Source organism: Camarhynchus parvulus, chromosome 6, assembly GCF_901933205.1.
Source record: "Camarhynchus parvulus chromosome 6, STF_HiC, whole genome shotgun sequence".
In the NCBI taxonomy this organism is placed as follows: Eukaryota; Metazoa; Chordata; class Aves; order Passeriformes; family Thraupidae; genus Camarhynchus; species Camarhynchus parvulus.
In genome coordinates, this window is record NC_044576.1 from 24947183 (window position 1) to 24971337 (window position 24155).

The window sequence follows — 24155 nt, forward strand, 5'->3', positions numbered from 1 at the left end:
ACTTGGGGAAAACTCAGAAACCATTTCTCACCACTCCAGGCAACCATTCAGAAAGTTCAGTGAACACCACCAAACTCCTTCCCTGCATTCCTCTCTTCCAGCCTCACAGATAAGAAAACAGGCTCTCACCAGTGCCTTCACTGCCCTGGTACTGCCAATAAATAAGTTCAGTCAGTTAAGAATTACTTACACAGAACCAGGATCAATAAAGCTATAGTGTGGCAAAGGCAGTTCAGGCAGGTTTTGCAGGGGCATAACTAGGAGTGATGGGCTGAAATTAAGCAGAAGGAAAATTCTGGCTGAATAGCAAGAGAAATTTGCTTTGCTAATGGGTCAATCAATTAGACCAAGCACACAGCTCTCAAGGGAGGCATGCAGGGAAACCTGTCACAAGGATCACTTAAAACTGGAGTGAAGGAGCACTGAGGTTGTCACTGCATAAGCAATTCTGCAGTTTGCATTTCAGGAGCACTGCAATTCCATGTGGCCAATGGGATCAAGGCTGAAACTGCCCAGCTTACACCACCTCCCGAGGCGTAACAACCCTTTCACAGCTCTCTTTCCCCTTCTCTTGTATTTAACCCTCCCATACTCTCAGAATGGCATTCATCTAGCTAAGTCATTGAATTTTAGGGTCTTAATTATCTGATATCTAGCTATCTTATCAGCTAGCACTGATAGAGCAAGCTAGTGAAATAGGAATTTTTGATAGAAAGCAGTGAAGTCTCTCCAACAGCTATCCAGAGAGTCATAAATAACAATTGTCCAAGTCTTTGAAAGCTAAATTACTGAGTTACCTGCTAGACCACAGCTTCTTAAAAACATCAAAATTATTAGCTTTAATTATGTGAACGTGACATAAAAGACCTTTGCTTGTTTACCAAGCAGAACAGAGGATACAAAACAATAGGGCTTTTGTTTCTACTGCGCAAACACCACGGAGTGAAAATTAAAAGATTGTGCTGTGAGAACAGCAAATGGATAAACAAGATCTTAATATAATTACGCTGAGTATTAAGGAAGCATTTTTCAACAGAGACGTCAGAGACTTTAAGTACTCTCGAACAAACATGGTAGGGCAAACAATTTAGAAGCAGCAGTGTGCCAGATCTTGGTCAATCAGTGCAGGGCTACATGTTTCCCACAGCAGCACACATCAGACCTTTCTGACTCAAGAGACCATTACCTACTCTGATCTTGCAGTGTCATTCCTTATCAACAGTGGGATTTGAGCCTTGGCCTGCCAGCATGGTGCTCCCATCAAGACATCAGTTGCTACTGAAGGAGGAGCCAGGGAAGACCAAAGCCACAGGAACAGCACAAAAATTCACCAGGCAAGAGCACTCGAGAAACAGAGAGAGGCCCATAATGCAGCAGAGTGAAAGTTAGGAGTCAATAGGCTCTACATGTGCAAATGACCTGAAACATGTGACAGAGGACACTACTCTGGCCAGGAGTCAGTCATCAAACTACGCTTGTCCTGAAACTACTCCAGACCATGAATACTCTCCAACTTGGAGATGTGCCTTGAAGCCAGTCTTCTGCTAATAACAGTACTTCCTCTGCTTTTTCTTCATGTGATAGGAGTCTTCCTCATCCTATAAAGACCAAGAAGGTCAAATATCCCTTTCTTCACCCAAATTTCTCAGACATGCTAGCCCAGATTGACTCTAGGCTCTAGACAGGCCTACCTCCTCAGCTGCAAATTGTTTCTCAGCTATTGCCCTTGTCCTATTGATGTGACAGAACCTGCCACAGCCAAGGTACCATTTTGACATTTGAATCTTTGTCTGCTTGCCCTCTTTTAAATGGTTCATTGCATTTCTTTAAGGTACATTTTGATACAAGGCACAATCTCCCAAGCACAGACTCCAGGCTGCTGTAAGTTAAAAGACAAGCAGGTTGCCAAGGCACATTCTCACTGCATATTCAGACCTGTGAAAAAACCAGTATCTCTATTTCTCCAATAGATGGTGCTAATAATTTCTCTCTCAGATATTCATAAATAAAAAAGGTGAGTTTCTTCCATGGCAATGCTGCAGCGAGAGCTGTGAAATGGGGCAGAGAAAGCAAAGCACGGAGTCCCAGAAGGACCCCTAGGGATTCCCATAATAAAGATGTGAAATGAGAATCCTGGCTCACCCCAGCAGTGCTACTCCTGCTTTCTAATCTCTTTCCTGTAAGTGTTAAGTTCCTGAAACCTTTCCTGAGTCTTTTCCTCGTGTGAGTAAGGATGAAAAGTGTGAAACTGGTAAAGGCTTTTGAGGAAAAGTGAACTTGGCTTATCAAGGCAAAACAGTGAGAACTGCAGCTTCCATCTTCTGTCACTCCTCTGGAAAGAATACAACACCAAAGTTCTAGAAACAACAGTTGCTTAGAATTACAGTTATCAATCAACAGCATGTTTTCACAAAGGACTGTTGATGTTAAAACCACTTTCCAAATTTCCTTGTTTGTTTTTCCCCCAAATGCATAAACAAAGATCTGTTTAAATATGCCTCAAAGTGTTAGAAATCTACATCGGGGCTTGAGAACTGTGTAATTAAGAAAGAAATTCACTTCTGTAATTGGCACCAAAAAAAATAAAAAGCAAGAAAACAGAATTTGCAAGTAGAATAAAATTACTGAGAATAATTAAAATTATTATTATATAAAATTATTGAGAATAACTGCAATGTTAACAATTTCAGTTGTTTCAACTGAGCTCTTAGGAATACTATCACCTTGGCTGCATATAGCCATCTTATTTTTGTTTTTAGCACACCAAAGCTGTTGCATTTGTCCTACAACTTCTCATCCTCGGCTAGACCATTATCCTACATTCTCTGTATAATTTGTCTCAACCTTACATTCCCAAGTGCCTGTCCTAAAACTGTAACAGTCCTGCTGTATTTTCTCACTTCTGGCTTTGTCAGCCAAAAGGGCTACTCAGATACTCCAGATCCCAAGCAGTGCTGAAGCAGATGATAAGGAAGAAAGACAAGGTCAAGTAATTTTTAAGTACTGTGTAGTTTACTTGGCTGCACTGGTTTATGCAATAGGACTAGAAAGCAATGGGAGACTCAGGCAGTCGGGCATGGATGTGGTTTTAACAGCCGAGGTGCCATGGTCTGAAATGTAATGTTTTCTTCCAGGAAGGTGAGAGCAGGAATCAGGCAGAAAACATCCCTGTGGAACACACAGCAAATGAAAACTGCATCCAGCCCAGCACGTTCTCTGCAAGAGGAAGCAGCACTCCCAGACAGCACCCAGCAACGTGGCCAGAGCGCCTCTGCAGAAAACAGACAGCAAGGGAGCAAAGGGTGAGACTAAAGTCACCCCTCTGCCTGAAACCTCAGGAAGGAGCAGTCTTGAGATTCACAGACTGCAGACCTTCACTGCCTCACATGAATGTGCTGAGCACAAATATAGAGAGGGGAAAAAAGGAAGACCAGCAGACCCAGACAGGGCATGTGCCTTGGTACATGTGGTACTCCTCATAACACAGGAATCTGGATTTGCACAGCTCAACTTGTGAGCCCCAGATCTTCCCCATCTAACTTTGGATCTTAAGAGGGTATCACAACCTCTGCAGAACCTAACAACTTGTGGATTCCATGAGAAGCAAGGAAAGGATTTTCATGTTCACTCTAAAATTCAAGGAACTGAATTGCCACAAGGCACTCTGCTAAGCACAGGAACTCTGCAGGAGAGCAGGTAACTGAGGCTTCCTGAGCCCCAGCTTAGAACCACAAGCACATGAACTATCCTGCCTCACTTCTGCCTACAGTGCAGCTTTCCCAATAAGAAATACATACATACCTGAGTACAAAATCAGATGCAAATCCCTTGCTCTATAGAACTCTGAAATTAGCATGAGGGAAGAGAAGAATACTCTTGAGCTGCAAGTGAATAGAAATCAAGCTAATGTACAGCATATATTGCTGATTCTCTCATGCTTGAGTTTAAGCTCTGAAATATTAACCACAGTCATTATGGAAGGCTCTCTTTTGACAGTGTGTCTTATGGTTCATTTACCAAGAGAAAATGGGTGCAATTTTAGCCAGTGTTAAAATTAATCTGCTTTTATCAGAGAAAGGAAACTAATCCCACTTTACCAGCTCTTTTGCCCTCTGAGAGGCGACCAACAGAGACAGAACAATTTAAATAACCAGGCTTCCTTGGTGAACCTGGGATTCTGTAGGTTTTCACTCATCTAGGTTAAAAAAAATATTCTCACTTCACTCAGACAAGCACAATTCCTGCAAGGCCAAGTACAGCGCTGACTCTGATCTGTCTCAAATTGGGTGCCTACAAGACTTTTAATTTTTTTTCTTTGGGGAAGGTCAGTACTCAGAAGACAGTTAAATCTGTGATATCTGGGAAGAATAAAGGCAGCAGTAACAACCTGCTCTACACTCAGTATCATCCACACACAGTGCCCAGAGTCACAGGCAAGCAGCTTTATAAATCCCTTCACACACACTGAGTTCACCCAAACTTCTCTCTGAGCTCTTAAATTGCTCCTGCAGCCCTGCTTAAGGAAGAGACAAAATTTCAACTGTTGCATGCCCCCAAGCCATAAAAGGTTTCCTGGGGTAGGAGGAGAAAGACAGGAGAGCCATGAGGAGGCAGAGTTCTCACATAACCCTTCACAGCAGCGTTTTAACTCACACTGGTTCCAGAGACCAAGCAGATCCCTCCAGCTCCTGTCTTCTTTAGCTTCTTTCTGCATTCAAAAAGTATTTCTCAGTTCTGCTGCTAAACTTTAATCACTCGCTCCTTAGGTTTACGTTCTCTATAGATTGTTTCTATTGACAGCAAATCCTAGGAGAATTATTTTTTTATTAGTATTATTATTTCCCAGTAGAGCACACATGACAATAGCTCTCTAGATACAGCAAACAGATATGAGGAAATGAATGGAACAGTAACTGCCTCATGTCTTTCATTTAAGACACGCTGAGTTTTAGTCCTTTTGTTCAGAAACAAATTTAACAAGAATTTAGGAGCTGTGTGTTGGGGCCGAAATAAATTAGGTGAATAGCAGGAGAGGGAAGCCTGCTATGACTTCAAAGTACAATCAACACAATGATGGGACTTCATGGAATAAGAAAACTAAGCCTGAATTTAATACAAATGGCTCCATTGTTATCAAAGGTTCTGTACAAGCTCTAATGATAATTCACTTGCATTGTTCATCGGGGAGAAGGCAGATGAAGATCATTTAATGTTTTATAATTAGCAAAAACATTTCATCCTGGCTACAATTTACCTTCTGTGTGAGGGAACAGGAGTGGTATCAAAAGCAGGTTGCAGGTGGCTGTGGCCGTGTGGACAGACCCACATTCTGCTTAAGGACACACCAGGGCCCACACTGTTCAGGGGCAATGGATACCATCAGCTGGAAAATTCTTGTCAAGACTTCCACATTGCTCCCCTCATGTTTCCCCTTTACATAATGGATGGGAATGTTGGAACATTTTGTTTCTGATAAGGCTGAGCTGAGAATAAGCACTTCTCCCACACACCTTAAAATATTGTTTTTCTATTCCAAAGTGAACACTTCCAATTAATTTAGAAAGTTAGGGGGATGCTGAAGTGGATTAAAAGGCAGGACAAGTTCCAAGCCCTGTCTTGAGCAAGACAGCGCCCAATCTGGGGAGAATCACAAGGAAAGCTGGTATCTCAGCAGGAATGCAGCAGAAGATGCCATCACATGCAGCTGCTATGCCTTAACCTTGCTAGAGTGACAGCTCCAGCGCTTTCACCTTCTGGGAAGGCTCTGTCTGGCCTTTCCTTACACAAAGGTTGGCAGTATCCTTTGTCCTGTGGCACCAACAGGAGGGCAAGGGGCAGCTGGGATGTTCTCCCATCATTCACCAACACCAGGGCCGCTCTCACTCCTGCACTGCTCACACACCAGGACTGGATCTCACTCATAACCAGGGCGAGTCAAACACATCCTCAGTGAAACTGCCAAAAAGAGTGGTGGCTCTGAGGGCAGATTTCCTTTCACATCTCACAGCAAATCATGCAGAAAATCCAAAAAAACCCTTTTGACCTCAAGGCACACATTTGAAAACCTTTCAAGTAGAACTATGAACAGCAGTGCAAGTTCTACTCTACAGAGGGAACCACGCACTATGAAGACAGAAAGTCTCCTGCCAAAATACTGGCTAGAAAGAAGGTACTTGTGGGTTAATGTGGGTGTTGGCAGATCTTCACAAGAAGCAAGCCAAGCTGTGTTTCACTTTCACAAGTTAAAGAAGTTGGAATGAATGGGGGAAAGGAGGGGGAGGAACATTAAAAAAAAAATCAATTGGAATGGGAGAAATCACCTCTGAAAGAAGCCAAGAGTCAGCCACTGATAAGTGCTGTTGTAATTCTTGATCATCCCAGAGACTCCCAGCCCCCTTGAAATGATAAGTGCAGGATATGAGGTGCTAGAGGCTGCCTCTTTTTGCCTTTTATAACACATCAGCCCATTTAAAATCATCCCTTTTGCCACCAGCTGCCAACACCAGCTTAAAAAAAAAAAAAAAAAGGAAAACCCAACAAAGAAGCAATGCCATTGTGCAAGATACTGACTGCAGGGCAGGCATGCAAAAGCTTCAGCTAGAAAAAAAACCTGAATATTTTAAGTGAAACATCTCACACTAACCCAATTTAAAGAGGAGCAAACATTAGCCCACCTATAGTAACTGTCCACTTGAGAGCTCTTCATCCTGAAGTAGCAAATCCACTTAAAATGCCCAAGCTGAGGTAAGGAAACCACAAGTACTTCAGGTAACCTTCTGCAAACCAAGAGTAGGTATGACATTGCTTCTCCTTAGCTCAACAGTGACAGCCCAGTGCACCTCTGAGTCTCAAAGCCAAGCCAGGCTGGAAACATTCTGCTGTGATTGCATTGTCAGCCACAGGAGAGGCTCTTTCCAAGTCTCCATGCTCAAAAGGAAAACAAATGCACCACTGAATTTCCCCACTCTGCACAGGGTGATCCTTTATCCATATTAACTTTTATCACAAAGATACAGAAGGGCTTAAAGGCTTTTGGTTTTCCCTACATCATCCTTCTGAAAACAAAAGCTACATCTACAGACTTTTGTTGTCCCCAAGTATTTCACTTCCTTCTGAGCCCAGAGACAGCATCTCTCCTGCTGTAAGAGCTTGTACCTCTCCAAGTAGCAAGGCAATTTCCTGCCAAATTCAAGAAGGTAAACAAAATACATCTCTTCTGGCAAAATGTCTCCACACCAATTTGTGTAATTGCCCACGTCTCTGAAGAGGGCCTCGTGTGCATACAGCTCTGACTCTAAGCCTTGAAATACAATTAAACCAGATGCATCAGACACAACTGACTGGCTGCTTCATGTCAAACCTCCACAGGTGGTGGCTAAGAAAGGTGACTCTCATTCAGACATGCTGAGAAAAAATAGTACAGTGTATGCAGGGAAAGTCACAGCATGGAAAAGTAAAGGTAAATTCTTTCATCTATACCTCACCCTCCAGCAGCATCTCTGCCCATTGAATATGACATTTTGTCTAACAATGTTAATATCTGCCAGTGTGTTCCCTTATCACCTCCACCAAGCTCTTTTACCAAGACATAATCAGGATTTTTTACTTTTATCCTAGCTACTATCCAATGTCTGTGTCTTTTGTTACCAGCCAGTGCTTCTACATCACCTAAGTCCAAAATCCCCAATACAAAAAAACCCTTATTCTTTCTAAAAAAGCTTATGCTTTTCTCTTTGCATGAAATCAATCCAGCTATCTGCATCTAAAACAGTGAAATGTTCTTTTCCTTCTAGAGTGTCTTTTTAGCCAGTTCTGGAGCTCAAACCACTGTTAAAACCTATTATTCTAATTACATTATCCCAATGCACAAACCTTGCCATCTCCCTAATTTCCTCCTGCCTGCTCTTTCACTTCTCTAGGCCACGTCCCAAAAATTTAGCTTTCTAACACGATCACATTATTCTGCTCCAACAGCATCTTCCCCATCCCTCTATTTTCCAAGCAACATCTCAGCACACAATTTTCCAGCCTCATCCTCCCCCAGTTTTACTTGGACTTCTGTCATTCTCCACTTCACAAACAGAAAGGTTTCCTACCTGCTTAGAACCCATTTCTCCCCCAGCACTGATTCTTCAGTGGTAGAAAACATTTCAGGCCACAGTGGATGCTCTTTCAATTGAGATAACATCAGCTTTTCAAAGCTTACCAACAACCATAGCTCAGTTTCTCTGCTAGAGGAAACTCTTCCTCAACAGACTACTTATAGCTTCACAAACTACTACAGAAGACCCTCAACTCTCTACATTTATCCCTCATACCCTTTCCTGGTCATTAATCACTCCTTCCATCCGAGAAGGCAGGAAATTGCAGACAGATGGGTCCCTTTCAAGGGCCTGTTGACACCCTGAGAGCTTCCCTCATCTTCCTTCAAATTGTCTTCTTCTGCTTCTCCCCATACCCTAAAATCAAAGCTCATCTCCTGTGTTGTGCCCATCTGTATCTTCTCCATTGTTCTTTTTTTTCCCTTTCAGAAGTTAATTGTCTAAATCACAAAAAATTCTACTTAGCTGAATGGAGTGCATGCAAACTCAATGGATCTGTGAACCCCTGTTTCTGCTGCTCCTGTTCAAACATTTAAAGCAGCAGCAAACATCCACCCTACCTCATCCCTGAGTAGGGCCACTGCAATAGAGTTACCTGACTCCTACATAAAGCACTCCAGAGCATTTCTTGGGACACTTTCTGCACTGAGGCAGCTGCATCTGCCTCCCAGATCACGGCTGGAACAGCTCTTTAAACCAGGAATCAAACATTTGTCTTTAAAGCATTTCAGTGCTTGAAAGAGAAACATCGTACATCAATGGCAATTAACGGGGAGGAGACACCTCCTTGTTCCACACGAAACCTTGTCAGTGATTAACACCTTCAGGAGGCTCCTGCTTGAGTGGAAATTGCGCACCTTGGGATCTCGGCTGTCAATCTGCTCAGCGGGGGAAGGGGTCAGAACGGTGAAAAAACCGCTATTTGGGCTTTCAAAAATGTTTCTCTTGCAATTCATTATCCCCTTGAGTTTCCGTTCTAGTTAACAAGTGGTGAAGCTGCCACACTCCTGATTTTCCACAGACCTGTCCTCAGTAAAAGCTAAGACAGTTTCAGGAACAAAAAGCAGTATCTGATATTCAAGTTCCCTTCACTGTAACTTTATAGCAGCCAATAAAGATCATCTCATGGCAAAATATTGCCAAGATTAATTTTAAAACCACCTTCCTAGCTGCATTCTCCATCTGAATGTGTCAGAAGATAGCATTTCTGTTCTGAGGAATTCAGACAGACTAATGCTTGGTTTCAGTCCTCAGGGGGAAAGGCAAGATCATTAAATTTCCCATGAGTATCAGTAAATATTTTTCACCTGATAGTCAATAACCCCAAAGCATTTCCTCTCTATAATGTCAGAACATCAAAGATTAATTTCACACATATGGCTCTGGACACTTCAATGATTATCAGTGATAAAATCCCCATAATTGGTTCTGAAAGGAAAATACTTGAGCCTTTGAGACTACCCTCTGACTTGCCTCCCTGCAGCACGTTCAGTGCCCAAAGAACTTCACCAAAAATCCTATGGTGATGCCCTCCATGCAACTGAGGAGATTCAGCAAAGAGGAGAGACATGGAACCCAAATCTCTCCAGAACAGAAAAATACAGTTTTGAACACACAGGGCCCAAGAATACACAGGGCCCATTACCAGAAGTGAGGGTCAAAGAAGACAGAGGAACAAGGCACTTTTACACATTTTTATATTTGGTGCGGAATATGTGTCCACCATGTTGTCATTATCTTGGTGCCTAAGCAAGTCAATTGGCAAGGCTCTCATCACAGCCTTTGACACTTTCAGAATGCAGACAGTTCTGGTTGATATTTTAGTGTAGAAAATGTCACTGAAAATGACATACCTCCAAGAAATTTTCTGATTTTGACTAACTGTATTTTCTAACTGAAAATTCTTCTGACAACTTTCTTCCTCCTGACAACTTTCTTTCCCCAAGTGGCTCTAATATTAATATTTAATGCCTTATGTGTCTCAGTGGTGTTTTCAATTTACTGACGTCATCTGTCCTATGTAAACTCAACACAGAGGGTGAATATTTAAGACTATGTGTCATCCTTCTTCTTCTGTCCTTATTGCACTACTGCATTCATTCCCCATCCTTCATTATACCATGTATTGCTACAATGAAATATTTTCATCTCCTAGCAGCTGCTACTGCATAATGTATTTCTGGATCATCTGAGTAGCTTGTTAGGAGGAAAATTTACTAATGAGTTAAAATTTAATTTGTCTTGTGTCATCCCAGTTCAGACATCAACCACACAATGCCATATATTTAAGCAGAAGCCCAAAATTACAGACATCTTTTCTCTTCTTTGAACTCTCTCCAGCAACCATCTCCACATATGTCCTTATTTAAACAAAATGATCTCTATATGAAGGATTCAGTGCAGGTTTCCTGAGTAACATTTTTTAATGAGATGCTGATTCTTTTGTACAATAGTCTCTGTTTCTCATAAAATTTCTCGAAGTATTTCTTTCCCCTACTTGCTCATAAAGGTTTGTTTCACACCAAAATTTACCTTGCCAAATGCAAGATTTCTCAGAAATCACTCTTTCTGCCTGGCCTTTCAATACCTCTGTGTCAGAAGGGAATAGAGATGGATTCTTCTTCTGCTTGCCTCAGAGCAGTTCTTGGCTTAGATGAATTCTGATTTATGTGAGCGGAAAAGGCACAGACTCCACATTTCTCCTCAACTACTTCATCCTGAGAGGGTGCCAGATGCAATGGAGATAGGAGATATGGGAAGGATAGAGAAAGGCAGGCAATGAAATTTTCTTCTCTTTGTGTGTGCATTTCTCTTTCAGTCTGACAGGAACACTGGTGATCTCTTAACTCTTTTTGGAAGGACCTTTGGAAAGCAGTTTGGGGTTTGTTTTCTTATTTCACTTCAAAGCCATCCCTCAGATGCTTCACTGATAAGCCTGCCTTAAGAACTGAATAGCACTAAAGAAAATTGGTGCTGCTGTACCCAGGACAGACACTGACAGCAATTTTAAAAGGACATGCACAGCCGTCAAAACACAGGCAGATGATCCAGAGCACAAACATTTCCTGGAAACACTTGTTACACTTAACATCACCTTAGAAGTTCTAGGAAACATCAGAATCTCTTTGGTTAACTGCTTTAAGAGAAATGTGATGTTCATTTGCACTACAGCAGTATTTCACCTCCACTGTTTGCTGTGCTGAAAACACAGGTGCAATAAAATTGCCGAGACAGAGATGCTTCCCAAGGAGGGCTGGAAGGGAGCAACAGCCAAACAGGACAGGACAGCAGCACAAAGCAATTCTACATGGGACAAAACTAAAAGGAGACCTTGAGAAGCAAGTGAGAAGCACCAGAAACATTTATTTTCTCTCTGAATCCATGCACAGATCAGGCAAACCATCAGTATGAGCGTGAATTGTTTCACTGCCTCCTGTGTGTACCTGTACCTTGTGTACAGACAAACTTTTACACTGCAATGACATCCTTGTGCCTGTACTTGTGCAGCTGGCAGGCAGGAAGGGATGTGGCAGGTGGCCATAGCAGGAGCACCACCTTCATGCTGAAGCCTCCAGGTGCTCCCCTCTGGAAGGAGTGTTATTCCTGCTGGCCATGCAGCCCCCTGCTGCCAACACCTGCAGGATCCCGTTTAATTGCTGCCCTAGGAGCTCATGTTTGACAGCATCAGTGCAGGCTGCCCTGGCTCATGGGCTGACCTGCTCATCATGACACTTATTAGGGTTATGTTCACCCTCCATTAATACAGAAACACTTGCCTTCCCAGCCCTTCTGCATCAAGGGAAAGCATCAGCGCTCACACACCTACACACAGGTGTGTGTGGCTCTCTCCTCGTGTGTTTACTGTTTATCCTTTTTTTTTTTTTTCAGGAATCACACTCAGAATGTGTTGCTGTCTGAGCTGTCACTGCCTGTCACATTACAATGAGATCTCTGCTTTCAGAAGCCAGTTCAGGTTGTTTAATCATCACTCCCCTCCAAGCTGTCCATCACAGGGCCGTCGCCAGGCAACAGCATCAACAGACAGGGCTGTGGGTGGCTGATGAGGAGGAGGAGGAGGATGCAGCACACATTGGCAGGGAGGAAGAGCTCACGTTCCCATGGGAGAGGGAGCAATGGGAGCTGCTGAGTCTCTCTCTATCTGATGGGATCCCAGCCTGCAGCATCATCAAAGTAACCGGGATTTCAGCCATTGCTGGACCCAGTGTTTGGGAGGGAAAAAAAGATGCCAGGAGCCTGGTGCATGGCACAGGAGTGCAGAGCTGGGTCTCCTCAGCTCTCAGAGGGGTCCATGGTCCAACTCCCTCCATCACAGACAGGATAGCAGGGCCCTGCCATCATGCCCTGGCCACAGCCACGGGCACAGACTGGGGTATCAGACAGCTGGAATCAAGCACATTCACTCCTTTAACAACTTGAAAATTAGTTCTTTTGGAGTGGATGACAAGTTTCTGGAGAAAAAAGAAAGATCACATGTCATCTTACAACAGTTGAAAATAAAATGGAAGGCAACACCAAACTGGAAGCTTTTTGTCCAAAAGATGAGCTGGAGAATATTTTTGTTCATTTTTGTTGTTTTCAAGGATACACAACGAACAGTCATTTGCTATTGAAACAAACACACAGACCTATGTCAAAGCATCCTTCAGTTACAATAGTCTAAATATTTACTACTAAACTTCATCAGCTCATCTGTAGTGACACAAGGTCACTGGATCCAGGCTGAGTCCAGATATATGTAGGCCAGATCTATTCTCTTCTCATCTCTAGCCCAGGCTCTGTCACTCTTAATGTATTGAGGGGATGTGTGGAAACATGAACACAAATGAAGTGGAGAAGGTGTAGTGCAGTCCCTCCCCATGGTTCAATCCTCAGCCAGAGTAACATCTCAGGGAGTAATCACTCCCCAAACTTCTCTAACATGGTGGCATTTCACCAAGGACCTGTGCATATTGAAATTAAGTTTAATGTATATTGTGCTTTGCTGCTGTGTCTCTTAATAAGGTGTTTAGCCTGTCCTATAAAAAACAAAACCAAACTATTCTAAAGTTTCAATCAAAGATCTCACTTTTATTTGCAAATAACCATTTCCAAAATTTGATTTGATATGATTCCGATAATGATTAATTTAAAGATTTTATCTTTCATCTACAGGAATGTATTTTTTTCTTGAAAAACTGAATTGAAAGCAATGGAAAGCAAATTAATATTCTATATCTTGTTCTTTGGCATGCAGAGCTTGATTTTCAGCATAAGTATTCTTTTTACATCAGAAAAATATATTTACGCTTACCTATAAGTAAATACTTAGTAAGGTCCTCAAATACTCATTTGAATAGTAAATGGAATTCACTTGTCCTACGTTTGTTTTCAGAGAATATTCGGTGAAAGATAGTGGCACAATTTTTGGCCAAGACAGGGCACATTAAGCTGTTTCTAAAGATTTAAACTGACCCAGTGACACACACAGAAAGGGAGCATATAACCTCTTTCATCTACTGAAATTATACTTTGTAGTTAGAAGAAAAATTTTCCAGGAAAAGTACAAATGATTAAACAGTGTCCATTTCCACATTAGTGAGGAATTTCTCAGTGCTTCCTGAATTAGGAACTTTATGATTACTTCACCCCTCCCATAAAAAAAGTGCACCTGAGAATATCACATATTGAGCAGGGAAAATTTATGGAGATAAAAACATGCCTACAATTGTTATATAAAATATTCCCCTTGAATTATTTTTCCCCCACCTTAAATTTAGTGGGGGAGGTGAGAATGAGGGGAAAAAGAGAAGCAGTTGAGAAATGACATGGGATATCTCTGTTGGATTACCTATATAGCCTGAGACTTTTCTAAGGAGCTTTTCACTTCCTCCTGAAGAAGTGCATGAAAATTATCGGCAAGAGCTCATGGCACTGCTGTCCTTACACAATCACCAGCAAAGGTGACCTCAAACCTCATTCAATTAGGATGTGAACACTGACACTGGGCTGGGACAAGGTGGCGTAAGTTATCAAAAGCTTCCCATTTGTAGGCAAACAGCTTCCACCCAAAGCCCAGATGAGATGAGGGGGTTATCTCTGGAGTTTTCCCAGCAGGAAAGGAAAAATCACAAGGTCCATGACTCCCTTGACCTTCCTGCCCCTGCAGAAGCAGTTCTGCCCCAAACACGGCACAGGGAGAGCACACAGGAGGCCCTGTCCTGGTTTGGGCTGCTCCCGTTGGAGATGCTTGGCATTGACACCCCCCAGAGCTGCTGGAAGAGCTGCAACTTCCCTCCTTCTTCCATCTGAATCTCCAGCTGTTTGCTCAGGCTCCTGCTCCCCACTCACCCCACATCAGGGGCACCTCAGCACAGCTGCCCTGGGCGTGTGCCTGCCATGGCAGCTCCAGCAGCCAGCGCGCAGTCACAAGAGAACACTCCTCCACTGAGAGACATGATGGGAGGTTAAATTAAGTTCTTACAGACCCTCTAAAAGGAAGGAATTACATTTTAGGACATATCCTAAAATATCCTGTTTCTTCTGAAAGTACTTTTATGGTCCCCAAGGAGAGAAAGTACAGTACTAAGTAAAAGTGTTATTGTGTTACCAGCACTGAGAATTAGGGATTAAGGGCTCTTACATTAACTATTGTTTGATTTAACATACAGCCAAAAAAAAATTCCAAGCGGCACAAAAATCATTTTACTGCATCAACTTTTATATGCATTTAAAATTCCAAAATAATTACTTTATCACCCAGTGCTGCCATTTGAATTGGAATCAAGGTCCATTTTCATTTAACACAGAAATGTCAATTAGAGCTCTGGGAGTCATTGATTTTTTGGTTTGCTGGACAGGTATAAAAAATAATTGAGAAAAAAAGCACCTTGTGTCAGTCTTAATTTTTTTTCCTCCTTGGAAATGTAAACCTGAATGCAGCTTTGCATCTGGATGAACAGAATCTAGTACACAGAGCTTTTAAGATAACAGCAGTTACCAAAACATAGGCAAAAACAGTTTGAGATGCTGTGCAATTCCCATATCTGGACATCAGGTAGGACACAGTTCCCACAGGATGCCCTTACTCTGTGAAGCAGCACTCAGAAGTAATGCCATCTCAGGTGTCCAGCACACTGAATCAAGGTTTTTGTATCACTGGATCATTTTAAAATGTAGAATATAAGAATCGGAAATCTGTTCCAAAAATGCAGCCTGATTCAAATCAAAAAAATGTTGCATTTAAACTTTCACGATTTGGGCTATTTCCCAGGAGCCTTGGAATCAAAGGAAAATCAGTGAACCTACAAAATGCTCTGGCCAAGCTACAAGAGCATTTTCCAGAGAAAGAAGTCTTTAATGGGGCAGTTTCGTTCCCCTGGCCGGAGCTCTGCACAACATGAGGGCTGTATTCACTCTGACATGGTATGAAAAGCCCAGAGGACGTGAGATTGTCCAAGGCCAATGCTGACCTTGCAGCCCCTTCATATGTAAAGCTGTGTCACAGCTGAATGGGTCTCTAACCCCTCCAGAATGAATTCAGGACTTCTGACCTCCTGGCTTCCCCCTCTGGACTGACTTCACCGTGTTCGCCAGGTTAGGGAAATACAAACGTCGTATCTGAAGCCAGGAGGAAAGGGAGAAACCCATTTTCTGTTATAAAGTAGTGTATTAAGAAGATTGAAAGCTATAACCCGATTGCTTTACACAGTTTATAGCCTCGATATTGCATGAATGCCAGTTGCAACTGTCAGAGCTCTTCCATTATTCTCCTTAATCTCCCCTTGTGATGGGATTTGCATATCCCACCTGTCAGTGGCAGAAGCTCCTCACCATCTCCCAAACTCTTTCACGGAGACCAGCATCACACAATGACAAGCCTTTCTTCCAGTCCTCACAGATTCTCTTTCACTTACTGCTTTCTCTCAGAGCACAGCTCTTCTTATTAACAATTTCCCATGTATCCTATTTCATATTCTGTGTATGAAAAGCCTATGTTTTATCCAGTCAGGAAGTATATCTAGAGATGGATTGCAACACAGAAGAAAGAAATACTATGCCTGTTGAGTCTTTTTTTTTTAAATCACACACAAGAAAATAAATACAAAAAAAAAAACCTCAAGACCTCTGGTTAAAGGAATAAAGTCCTACTCAGTTACAGGAAATTTAGAGGAGGTTTCATATCTAGATTGGATGTGAAGCAGTTTGTTATCCAACAGTACTAAATATAATCAAGACAAAAATTTGAAACAAGGGACTTTTAGCAATATTTTAATTTGATTTGATTTTTTTTCTGGTCTAAATTCCCATTTTTGTTTCCTCATTTTCATTCAGCCCTTCCAAAGTATATTCTCAGTAGCTCTAGCAAGAGATTAGCCTGAAACAGTCTCAGCATCCGGTGCATTATACTCTTAATACTATTATATATTCTTGTAATTTGTACATAATACAGACTCCATTTCACTGAATTATATTAATGCCAACATCCTCCTTCCATGAATCTTTTTTGGCAGCTGTTTTCAGCACCCTACGAATCAATCTCAATATGAAGAAACTGACACTGGGGTCATTCCTCACTGTGGGTCTCACTCAGCATCTGGCTCTGGGCTCCACATCCACATTCATTACCTTAAAATTCCTCCTTTATAATGATTCAGTTGCCATGGGAAGAAGGGAGTGATGGGCTATCACAGCATCAGGCAACAAAATGCTGGTCACTCATGGGATGATGCTGGCACCTCTGACAGTTTTACTTTGGAGCCACAGTTCTGCCAACAAGAGAAAGGCAGAGGCTATCAACTATGTCCTCTTGCATGAACATGACATTTGGGCAAAGTCTCCAAGTGAGATGTAAAAAAACCATTTTTATTATGGTTCCCCATTCTGGACTGAACAGAACACTGGCAATTTAAGGTACTTTAGCCATGCCTTTACTGCCTCACTTGCAAAAAACAATATATTTGTTATCATGTTCATTCATCAAAAGCAAAAATCAGATTCAAATTCGAGTTCTCAGGAACCTGACTCCTAGAAATTCAGAGTTCACTGTCCAAAACCTGTTGTACAAGCTGATACAGAAAGAAGAGTGCTTGCTTGATTTAACAAACCAGAGGCTGAAAGGGAATATCATCACTGCCTGTAAAATAATTCCAGGGAATGTAAGTGCCAGGGAGGGAAAATAACTTCAATTAAAAGGAACAAAAAATGAAAAAAAAAGTTAATCTAAATTGCCCAATGCCAACATTAGAACAGAAATCAGAGTAGTTTCCAAGTCAGAAAAAAGGCTTGGAACAGCTAGCCAAAAAGGAAGAAGGAAATAGAAGGGTGAAGAATGGAAGGATGATAGACCCTCAGCTGTTTGTACATGTTTTAGTTTGATCAGTCATGGCTGTTGGATGCAGTACTATGTGCCATTCTTGAAATTCCTCATTTTCACAAGTAGGTCTGAATACTTCAGCTGAAAATCCAACAAGAGTTTATTCACAATTGCTTTGTCCAGGACGAAATACAGAGCATTGGAAGTACATAGGTGCATCGTTATTCTGCCTTACCTGTGCCCACTTTGTCCTGTCAGTAACATTAAGTAACATCTTGCAAGCAACACTAATGCAGTTTCATCTTGCCTAAAAGCTCTCCCATAAGAGACCTAACTCTTCCCCTGTCTGTTGTAATATGCTGACAAGAGCAATGATGATCTTGCAGGCTTCATCCTGCACTGGACCCTTCAGCTGTATCAATTTCTGCTGCGGATGGAATAGAAAACCTGTCTGGCCATGGTTGTTTTGAGACACCTCTGTGTCTCCATCAGTCTGATGAGGATCTGCTGCTGTAGAGGACCTATGAAAGCTCAGCTTTGTCTTTCCCACCATATAAATCACAGAAGCTTGAACCAGCTGTTTAAAGGTATCACGCTCATGTAAAAGCCAATCCCCAGGTACAAGGCCAAGTACATGCTCAAATTCTCTGCCACACAATTTGAGATCTACACCAACATCCAGCCCAGGAAAGCACTTTGTCCAGTGTAAGGCAACAGTAAACTGCTATGATAATAACTGACTGAAACCCATGCTTTCTTTCAAAGCACCATATTATAGCACCAGCTGTAGCACCAAGGCACTTACTCAATCTCCTTTACCTTTCAACCTCCTCCAATTATTTTTTTTCTTTCTCCAGAATACTTTCGAAAGTATTAACAAATAAGGCACTGATCTTGCTCCAAGCCAGCTTAGGACATAAGCAATCTTCATTTTCTGTAAGCTCTGAAAAGCATCTCTATCCCAAAAGCTCATTATGGACATCACCTAGAGACTTGCTTCTCTCCATTAAAGCCAGGTCTCTCTTTTAGCTCCACACATAAATCTCTGCTAGCTCTTTTTCCCTGGTCTATAACACGGCATTAAGGGAGCTACAGAGACTCCAGACCTACAGTGTCAGGACACACTGCATCAGCAACATGCTTGGGATCTCCATGAGCTAGGAAACCTGCCAACTTCCACACCGTTGATGACATTTCTCAGTGGTGCAAAAAGGCAGGAGATCTCACTTGTGTATCTTGCAGCAGAGATTTGAGAAAGATTTCAGGTCATGTGAACTTTTACTCCAGTTTTATAGGGGCCAGTGGAAAGATGCTCAGGATGCATCAATGCAGGTAAGTACTGCCAGGACCCATTTACAGACTCAGGCTCTTATTATATTGTCAGAATGATTTCAGGCAAGGTGCTGGCTTGGGCCAGTTAACACTTCCTTGGATCATCCCAGCCAGTCCAGCACTCAGTGCAACCAGGACCCTCTCTTCAGCACCCACTTTTGCTGCAGCTGCTCTTCTCTGTCTTGCAGACTGAAAGAGCTCAGGATTGTGGAGATGCAGGTCAGCTTTGTGTGGCCTCACTCACCTGCACTGGAGTCAGAAAAAGCCTGAGGCCTTCCTGTATTTTAACATAACACTGGATACACTCCTGATTTCATCCTCATCAACCATTTGACAAGCCAGTCTCGCTACACCTATGCTCTCCTCTGGGGAACTCCTGCTGACTCCATCGGTGAAACAAGGTACAGAGGAGAGATTAGAGAATATGTGAACTGTGTCACTACAGATGAGCAAAGCATGCTCCAAGTGTCTGGATATAAATGTGAATCTGGAGAGCAAGCTGTCCAGGGAGTACCTAAAATCATTGATGAGCCAAAATAAGCACTTATCTTAAAAAAATTATGTTGATGGAGTTAAACTTGGACAACTTGTACCTGTGGCTTAGCATACAGTGAATTCAGAGCAAAATGCCATCAGTTCAGTGGTGCACACATTCAATATAAAATCACAGCCAAGCCTGAGAGAAGCTGCAAACACCCAGAAGAATCCCATACAGAATTCAGGAGTCCTTTCTCTTCCACAGCAGCATTGCAATTATATCCACACCACAACCAAAATAAGGATACAAGGAACCACAGTGAGGCTGACAGGATAATGTACACTGCAATACAAAAACTTGATGGTGACAATGCTTTAATTTTCCAGTTTTTCCAGTTAACAGGATTTCAAATGTTTTGAGCTTTATTTTTGTTCTTCCTGTCTTCACACAGATACTGCAAACTATGATCTTCTTCACACTGTCCCTCTGCCTGGCAAAGGCAAAAGTTGTTTGACAGCAGCACTTGCAGAGCACACAAGAATGAAAACGAGCAGAGGTGTGTTGCATCCCTGTGCCACAGCATGGCAACTCCAGCAGGAAGCCAGCAGCTGCTGCTCTTGGAGTGCAGGGCACTGGGGTTACACAGCATCCTCACAAGCAGCACATTGGGATCCTCTGCAACTTCCATGCAGGCAAAACTACGTATTCTGTACCCTAAAGGAAGCATTTCACCCCAAGCCCATCCCATTCCCAACTCCAGCACTGATGGGAACCCAGAACCTCCACACAGTGACAATGGGTTGGTGCCACCTTGAGCTCCCTCTGAACACACACCATTGCTTCAGCTGAGCCTGGACAAGCCTGCTGTGCATCCAAGTCCTGCTGGGACCCAGCTTCAGTCTGTGTTGTGAGGGGGCTGCAAGCAGAACACGAAACAGAGCAGCACTGCCTGGGCCCCCGCAGTGAAGGGGGGAGCATAATATCCCTGTACACGATGCAACCTGCTGCTCTTTGGGAAGGACAGTCACAAAATGTTTCCCCCTGAAAACATTTGTACACCAACACACTCAGAAAGTAAATCACTCCCTGACAACAGCAGCCCACACTACTACCACAGTGGGCAGAAACACACACACAATATATATGTACCTAAACACATATATAACAATAGATGTGTCTTGAAAAATCTACAGGTGAAACATAATGGCAGTGATAGACCAGAGAAACCGCTGCCTGCTGGATGGCTTTTTACATCAGAATCTTTTTTCTTTAGCAAATGGGTCACTTGAAACCAGTGTCAGTCTCAATTCAATTTGTATGAACAGACCTGAGTTCCTACAAGGCAGCTTCTATTCACACAACTATTTAAGAATAGCCTAGCTGAGTTGTGAAGAAAAGGGAAAGTCCTTCAAAATGGAAATGACAACTATTCCCTTGTCAGTTAATTGATTAAAAACTTCCTGATGAGACCATAAAACCATGTCCCAATTAACTAGGGCTGAACCCCACAGTGAAGTCCTTACGACATCCGCTGCAATTTAAATTGAGTAGCTCAGTACAATCTATACCAAAAGGAATTCATAATGACTAGACTATAATTTCAAAATGTTATCAGTCTCCTAGTACTGAAAGCTGAGAGGGAGGCCAAAGATTTTTGCCAAGCAGCCAGGAACCTTCTGGCATTACATTTGCAGACACCTTAGAGGAGAGCCTGAGTCCCTGTTTCTCCTTGGGAACTTGTATGGGCAACAGTCACGGAGTGGTGGCATCCCTTTCTCTCTCATTAGCATTCTGCTTGGTGTCTCTAAGAGGCAAAGTTGGAGAATCCGGACAGACAGATCCCTCCACTTCTGCTGGTCCACAAGCAGAGTTAAGGGCAGGCAGAGAGCACTCCAAGCAATTTCCCCTTGCCTTCCCTGGGCCTCAGCCGTCAGCTCCAGGTATGACAGCAGCAGAGGCTGGAGGGATACAGTGCCCAAGTTAACCTGGTAACTTTGATGTCATGACTATGGCTCCAGCCTGGAAATCAGTTCCCTATTTCTCTGGCTAGTTTTGTTCTGCTTGGCTGAAGTCACAGCTGTTCTGATGCTATTCCTGAGACACATGCAGGTTATGAGGAAGAAACAAAACTCTCCTGCTTAACACCTTGATGGCAAGAGGCAAAAAGCAGCTTTATCCCCTACACAGAGACACCTCGGAGGCAAAGTCCTGAAGCCCTCCAGCATCTCTACATCAGCAGGGCCTGGGGATGAGCCCTTGGGCTGACGTGGGCCCTCACAGCTGGCAGGAGGAGAAGCAGCAGCAGAGGGGCTTTCCCTGGGCATCCTTCCAGCTGAGCCTGCCAGGCTGCCCGTGAGGGTTATCCCGGGGAGAAGGCTGCATGCGAAGGAGCATCCATCCCCCTAAGGAGACCCTTCCCGTCGCGCCGCGGGCGGGGACAGCGCTGGATCCCGCTCTGCTCCGGGGCGGGGGACACGGGGGCCGGGAGGGGGATGCGCTCAGCGGGCGGGCGGGCAGCGGAAACTTTTTCTACTCCACAAGAATGGCCCTTTTGAAGCCCTTCTGCCCCACTGCACACTGCTAAGCGAAGCCAATCCCCGGCGCCCGGAGGCGCAAAATCCCCTTCGAAGAAGAAAAACCCAGCACCCCCCACCCCCGATCACACACACACAGACGGGGGAGCGGGGAGGGAAGAAAAAGAAGGGATTGGGGGGGGGGGAATAAGGGAAGCACGGAGGAGCCGCCCCCGCCCGCGGTACTCACGCTGCTGTTGTGGCCGGACCAGTGCACCATGGCCTGGTTGTGCGCCGAGTCTCCGGCCAGGGCGAAGGTGGTGCTGGCCAGCCGCAGCTCCTCCAGCCCGAAGCGGGCGGCGCCGCCGTCCCCCGGCTCCCGCCCCGCGGCGCCGCCCGGCCCCGGCCCCGCCGAGCCCCGCGGGCTGCGGCCCCAGCGCCGCCGCACCGAGCCCGGCCCGGGGGAGCCCGGCCTGGGGGGGCCCTGGAGCGGTCGGTCCTCGACCGGAGCCGCCGCTGCCGCTCGGGGACGGCGCTCCCCGGCCACTTTCTCTGGCTCCCTCGGCACTCGCCGTGTCTCCCAGCCGCTGAACTGCATCCCCGCGGGAGCAGGGGCGAGGGTCGCCTGCAGCCCGGCATCCTCCGAGCCGGCCTCTTGCCCTCTCTCACCTCCCTTCTCCCCGAGGAACCTCCTTTGCTCCTTTTCTCCTCTGTCGGTCCTCAAGTGCATCAGTAATCCCTGCTGCGGCTGCTGCTGCGGCTGCACCTGGGAACGGCAGGATCTGCAAGTTATTTCTGCACCGGTAAAGCCATAAGTGAAGAGGAAAAGCCATGTCCAGTACAGGAGAGCAACGTGCCAGGCTGGGTACCAGCCAGCAACTTTTTCCATCGCTGCCGACTGCTGATGAGTGCGAGGGAGAAAGAGCAAGAAGGAGAGCGCAGGAGCGAGGGAGCCGGGCGCTGCCGATTCAGCCGCCGCGGGGTAAACACGGCGAGAACTCCACGTAAAGTTTCAGACTCTTCTGTGCTAGACGCAGCCGAGGGGTACAGGAGATTACTTTCTTCCCACCTCTTTCCCCCCCCTCTTGTTTCTTTTATCTTCTTTTGCACTTTTTCTTTTCGTGTTTTTTCCCCCTCTCTTCTTTCTTTTCTTTTCTTTTTTTTTCCCCAAGACTGGTGTTGCTGATGAGGCTTGTGATGGAAGGCAAAGCCACAACCACACGGGGGAGGAGCTGATTTGAAATCAGAGAGAGAGGGAGAGAGAGAGGAGCGAATCCTGGCTGGTGATTTCTGCCGGCTGCCTCTGTGGAAGTCTCAGCTCGCTCCTCTCCCGCTCGCTCTCTCTGCTCCCTCTCACTTCGCCGCTTCTGCATCACACTCCTCCCGCAGCCAGGCCGCCCCGCGTGCCGTGAGTGGCTGCTTACTCACTCCCCCTCTCTCGCACGCGCTCCAACGACGGACTTACCCCAACTTTCAAACTCGTATCATCCCATCCCTTCCTCCCCTGTGCTTCCCGTCAGCTCAAACCCCTAAAGCCTGCTCCCCAGCCTACTGAAACCTCCGCACAGCGTCTGGAAGCAGATGTGCAAAGTGAAGGAACAGTACGTGCGTGTGCGTATAGTCTTCCCAGAGGAAATGTTTTAATTCGAATAGTTAAGTGGCCTTAGAGGTCTGAGAAAATAACCCTTTCGTTCTCCCTCCTGACAGGTGTAAGTGCACTGGAGTTGCTCAGAATAGGCACCTGTGCTTGCTTTTACAGAGGGAAAGTCGCATTTCTGCCCTCTGTTCCCTCCCCCGCTTGTGCTTCACTGTACTGTCGTGTACAGTAGCTGCCGATGCTTAAATAAATCACTCATGCACGGCAGAGATGTGCCCACATAAATGCTGATGGAGACAGGGACAAGCTTTTGGAAATGAAATGACAGCACTTGGTGGAGAGGGAGATTCCCTTCCAGCGGTTTATCAGCAGAAAAAAAAATCCTTGTTGCTTTAGCTGTCTCTCAGGCTTTTAGGACCAGCAATTTCTCCCGCAGGAGCTGTGCTCCTCTCCGTAGATGTCCTCCCCGCAGGGGGAGCAGTAACAGAGGTGGCCGGAGGAGATCACCCAGCGCTGCCTGCAGAGCCCGGTGCCTGCTGGCCACGGGAGCTGCTGGTCCTGAGCACGGACAGCACTGCTGGTTACTGCCTACACAGCAGGACCGGGCCCTGAGCTGTGACAGGCACTTCCCAATGCCCACGGCCATGAAAACTGGAGGGAATTGAAAGCTGTGCCCCTGGAATTTTATTCCATCCCTGTCTGCCTGCTCCCACTCATTCCCATTTGATTTACGGGAGAGTTTATTTTTTAATTAATATTTTTAACATTTCCTTCCTGACACGGAAGACCTTATTGATTTTTTTTTTTTTTTTTTTTTTTT

General features: G+C 44.5%; 1 protein-coding gene across 2 annotated transcripts in view; it reads right to left on the minus strand.

The window, feature by feature from the left end:
* The window catches only part of SORCS1 (sortilin related VPS10 domain containing receptor 1), a 255913-nt gene extending 232796 nt beyond the window's left edge, over nucleotides 1–23117 (minus strand). Inside the window, exon 1 of one of the 2 annotated variants that reach the window (XM_030950888.1) lies at nucleotides 21989–23117. In XM_030950888.1, the coding sequence (XP_030806748.1) occupies nucleotides 21989–22627 (639 nt within the window). In that variant the 5' untranslated portion in view covers nucleotides 22628–23117. The remainder of the gene's footprint in view (nucleotides 1–21988) is intronic. The other variant, XM_030950889.1, reaches the window with a different exon arrangement.
* Between the last annotated feature and the right edge of the window lie 1038 nt (nucleotides 23118–24155).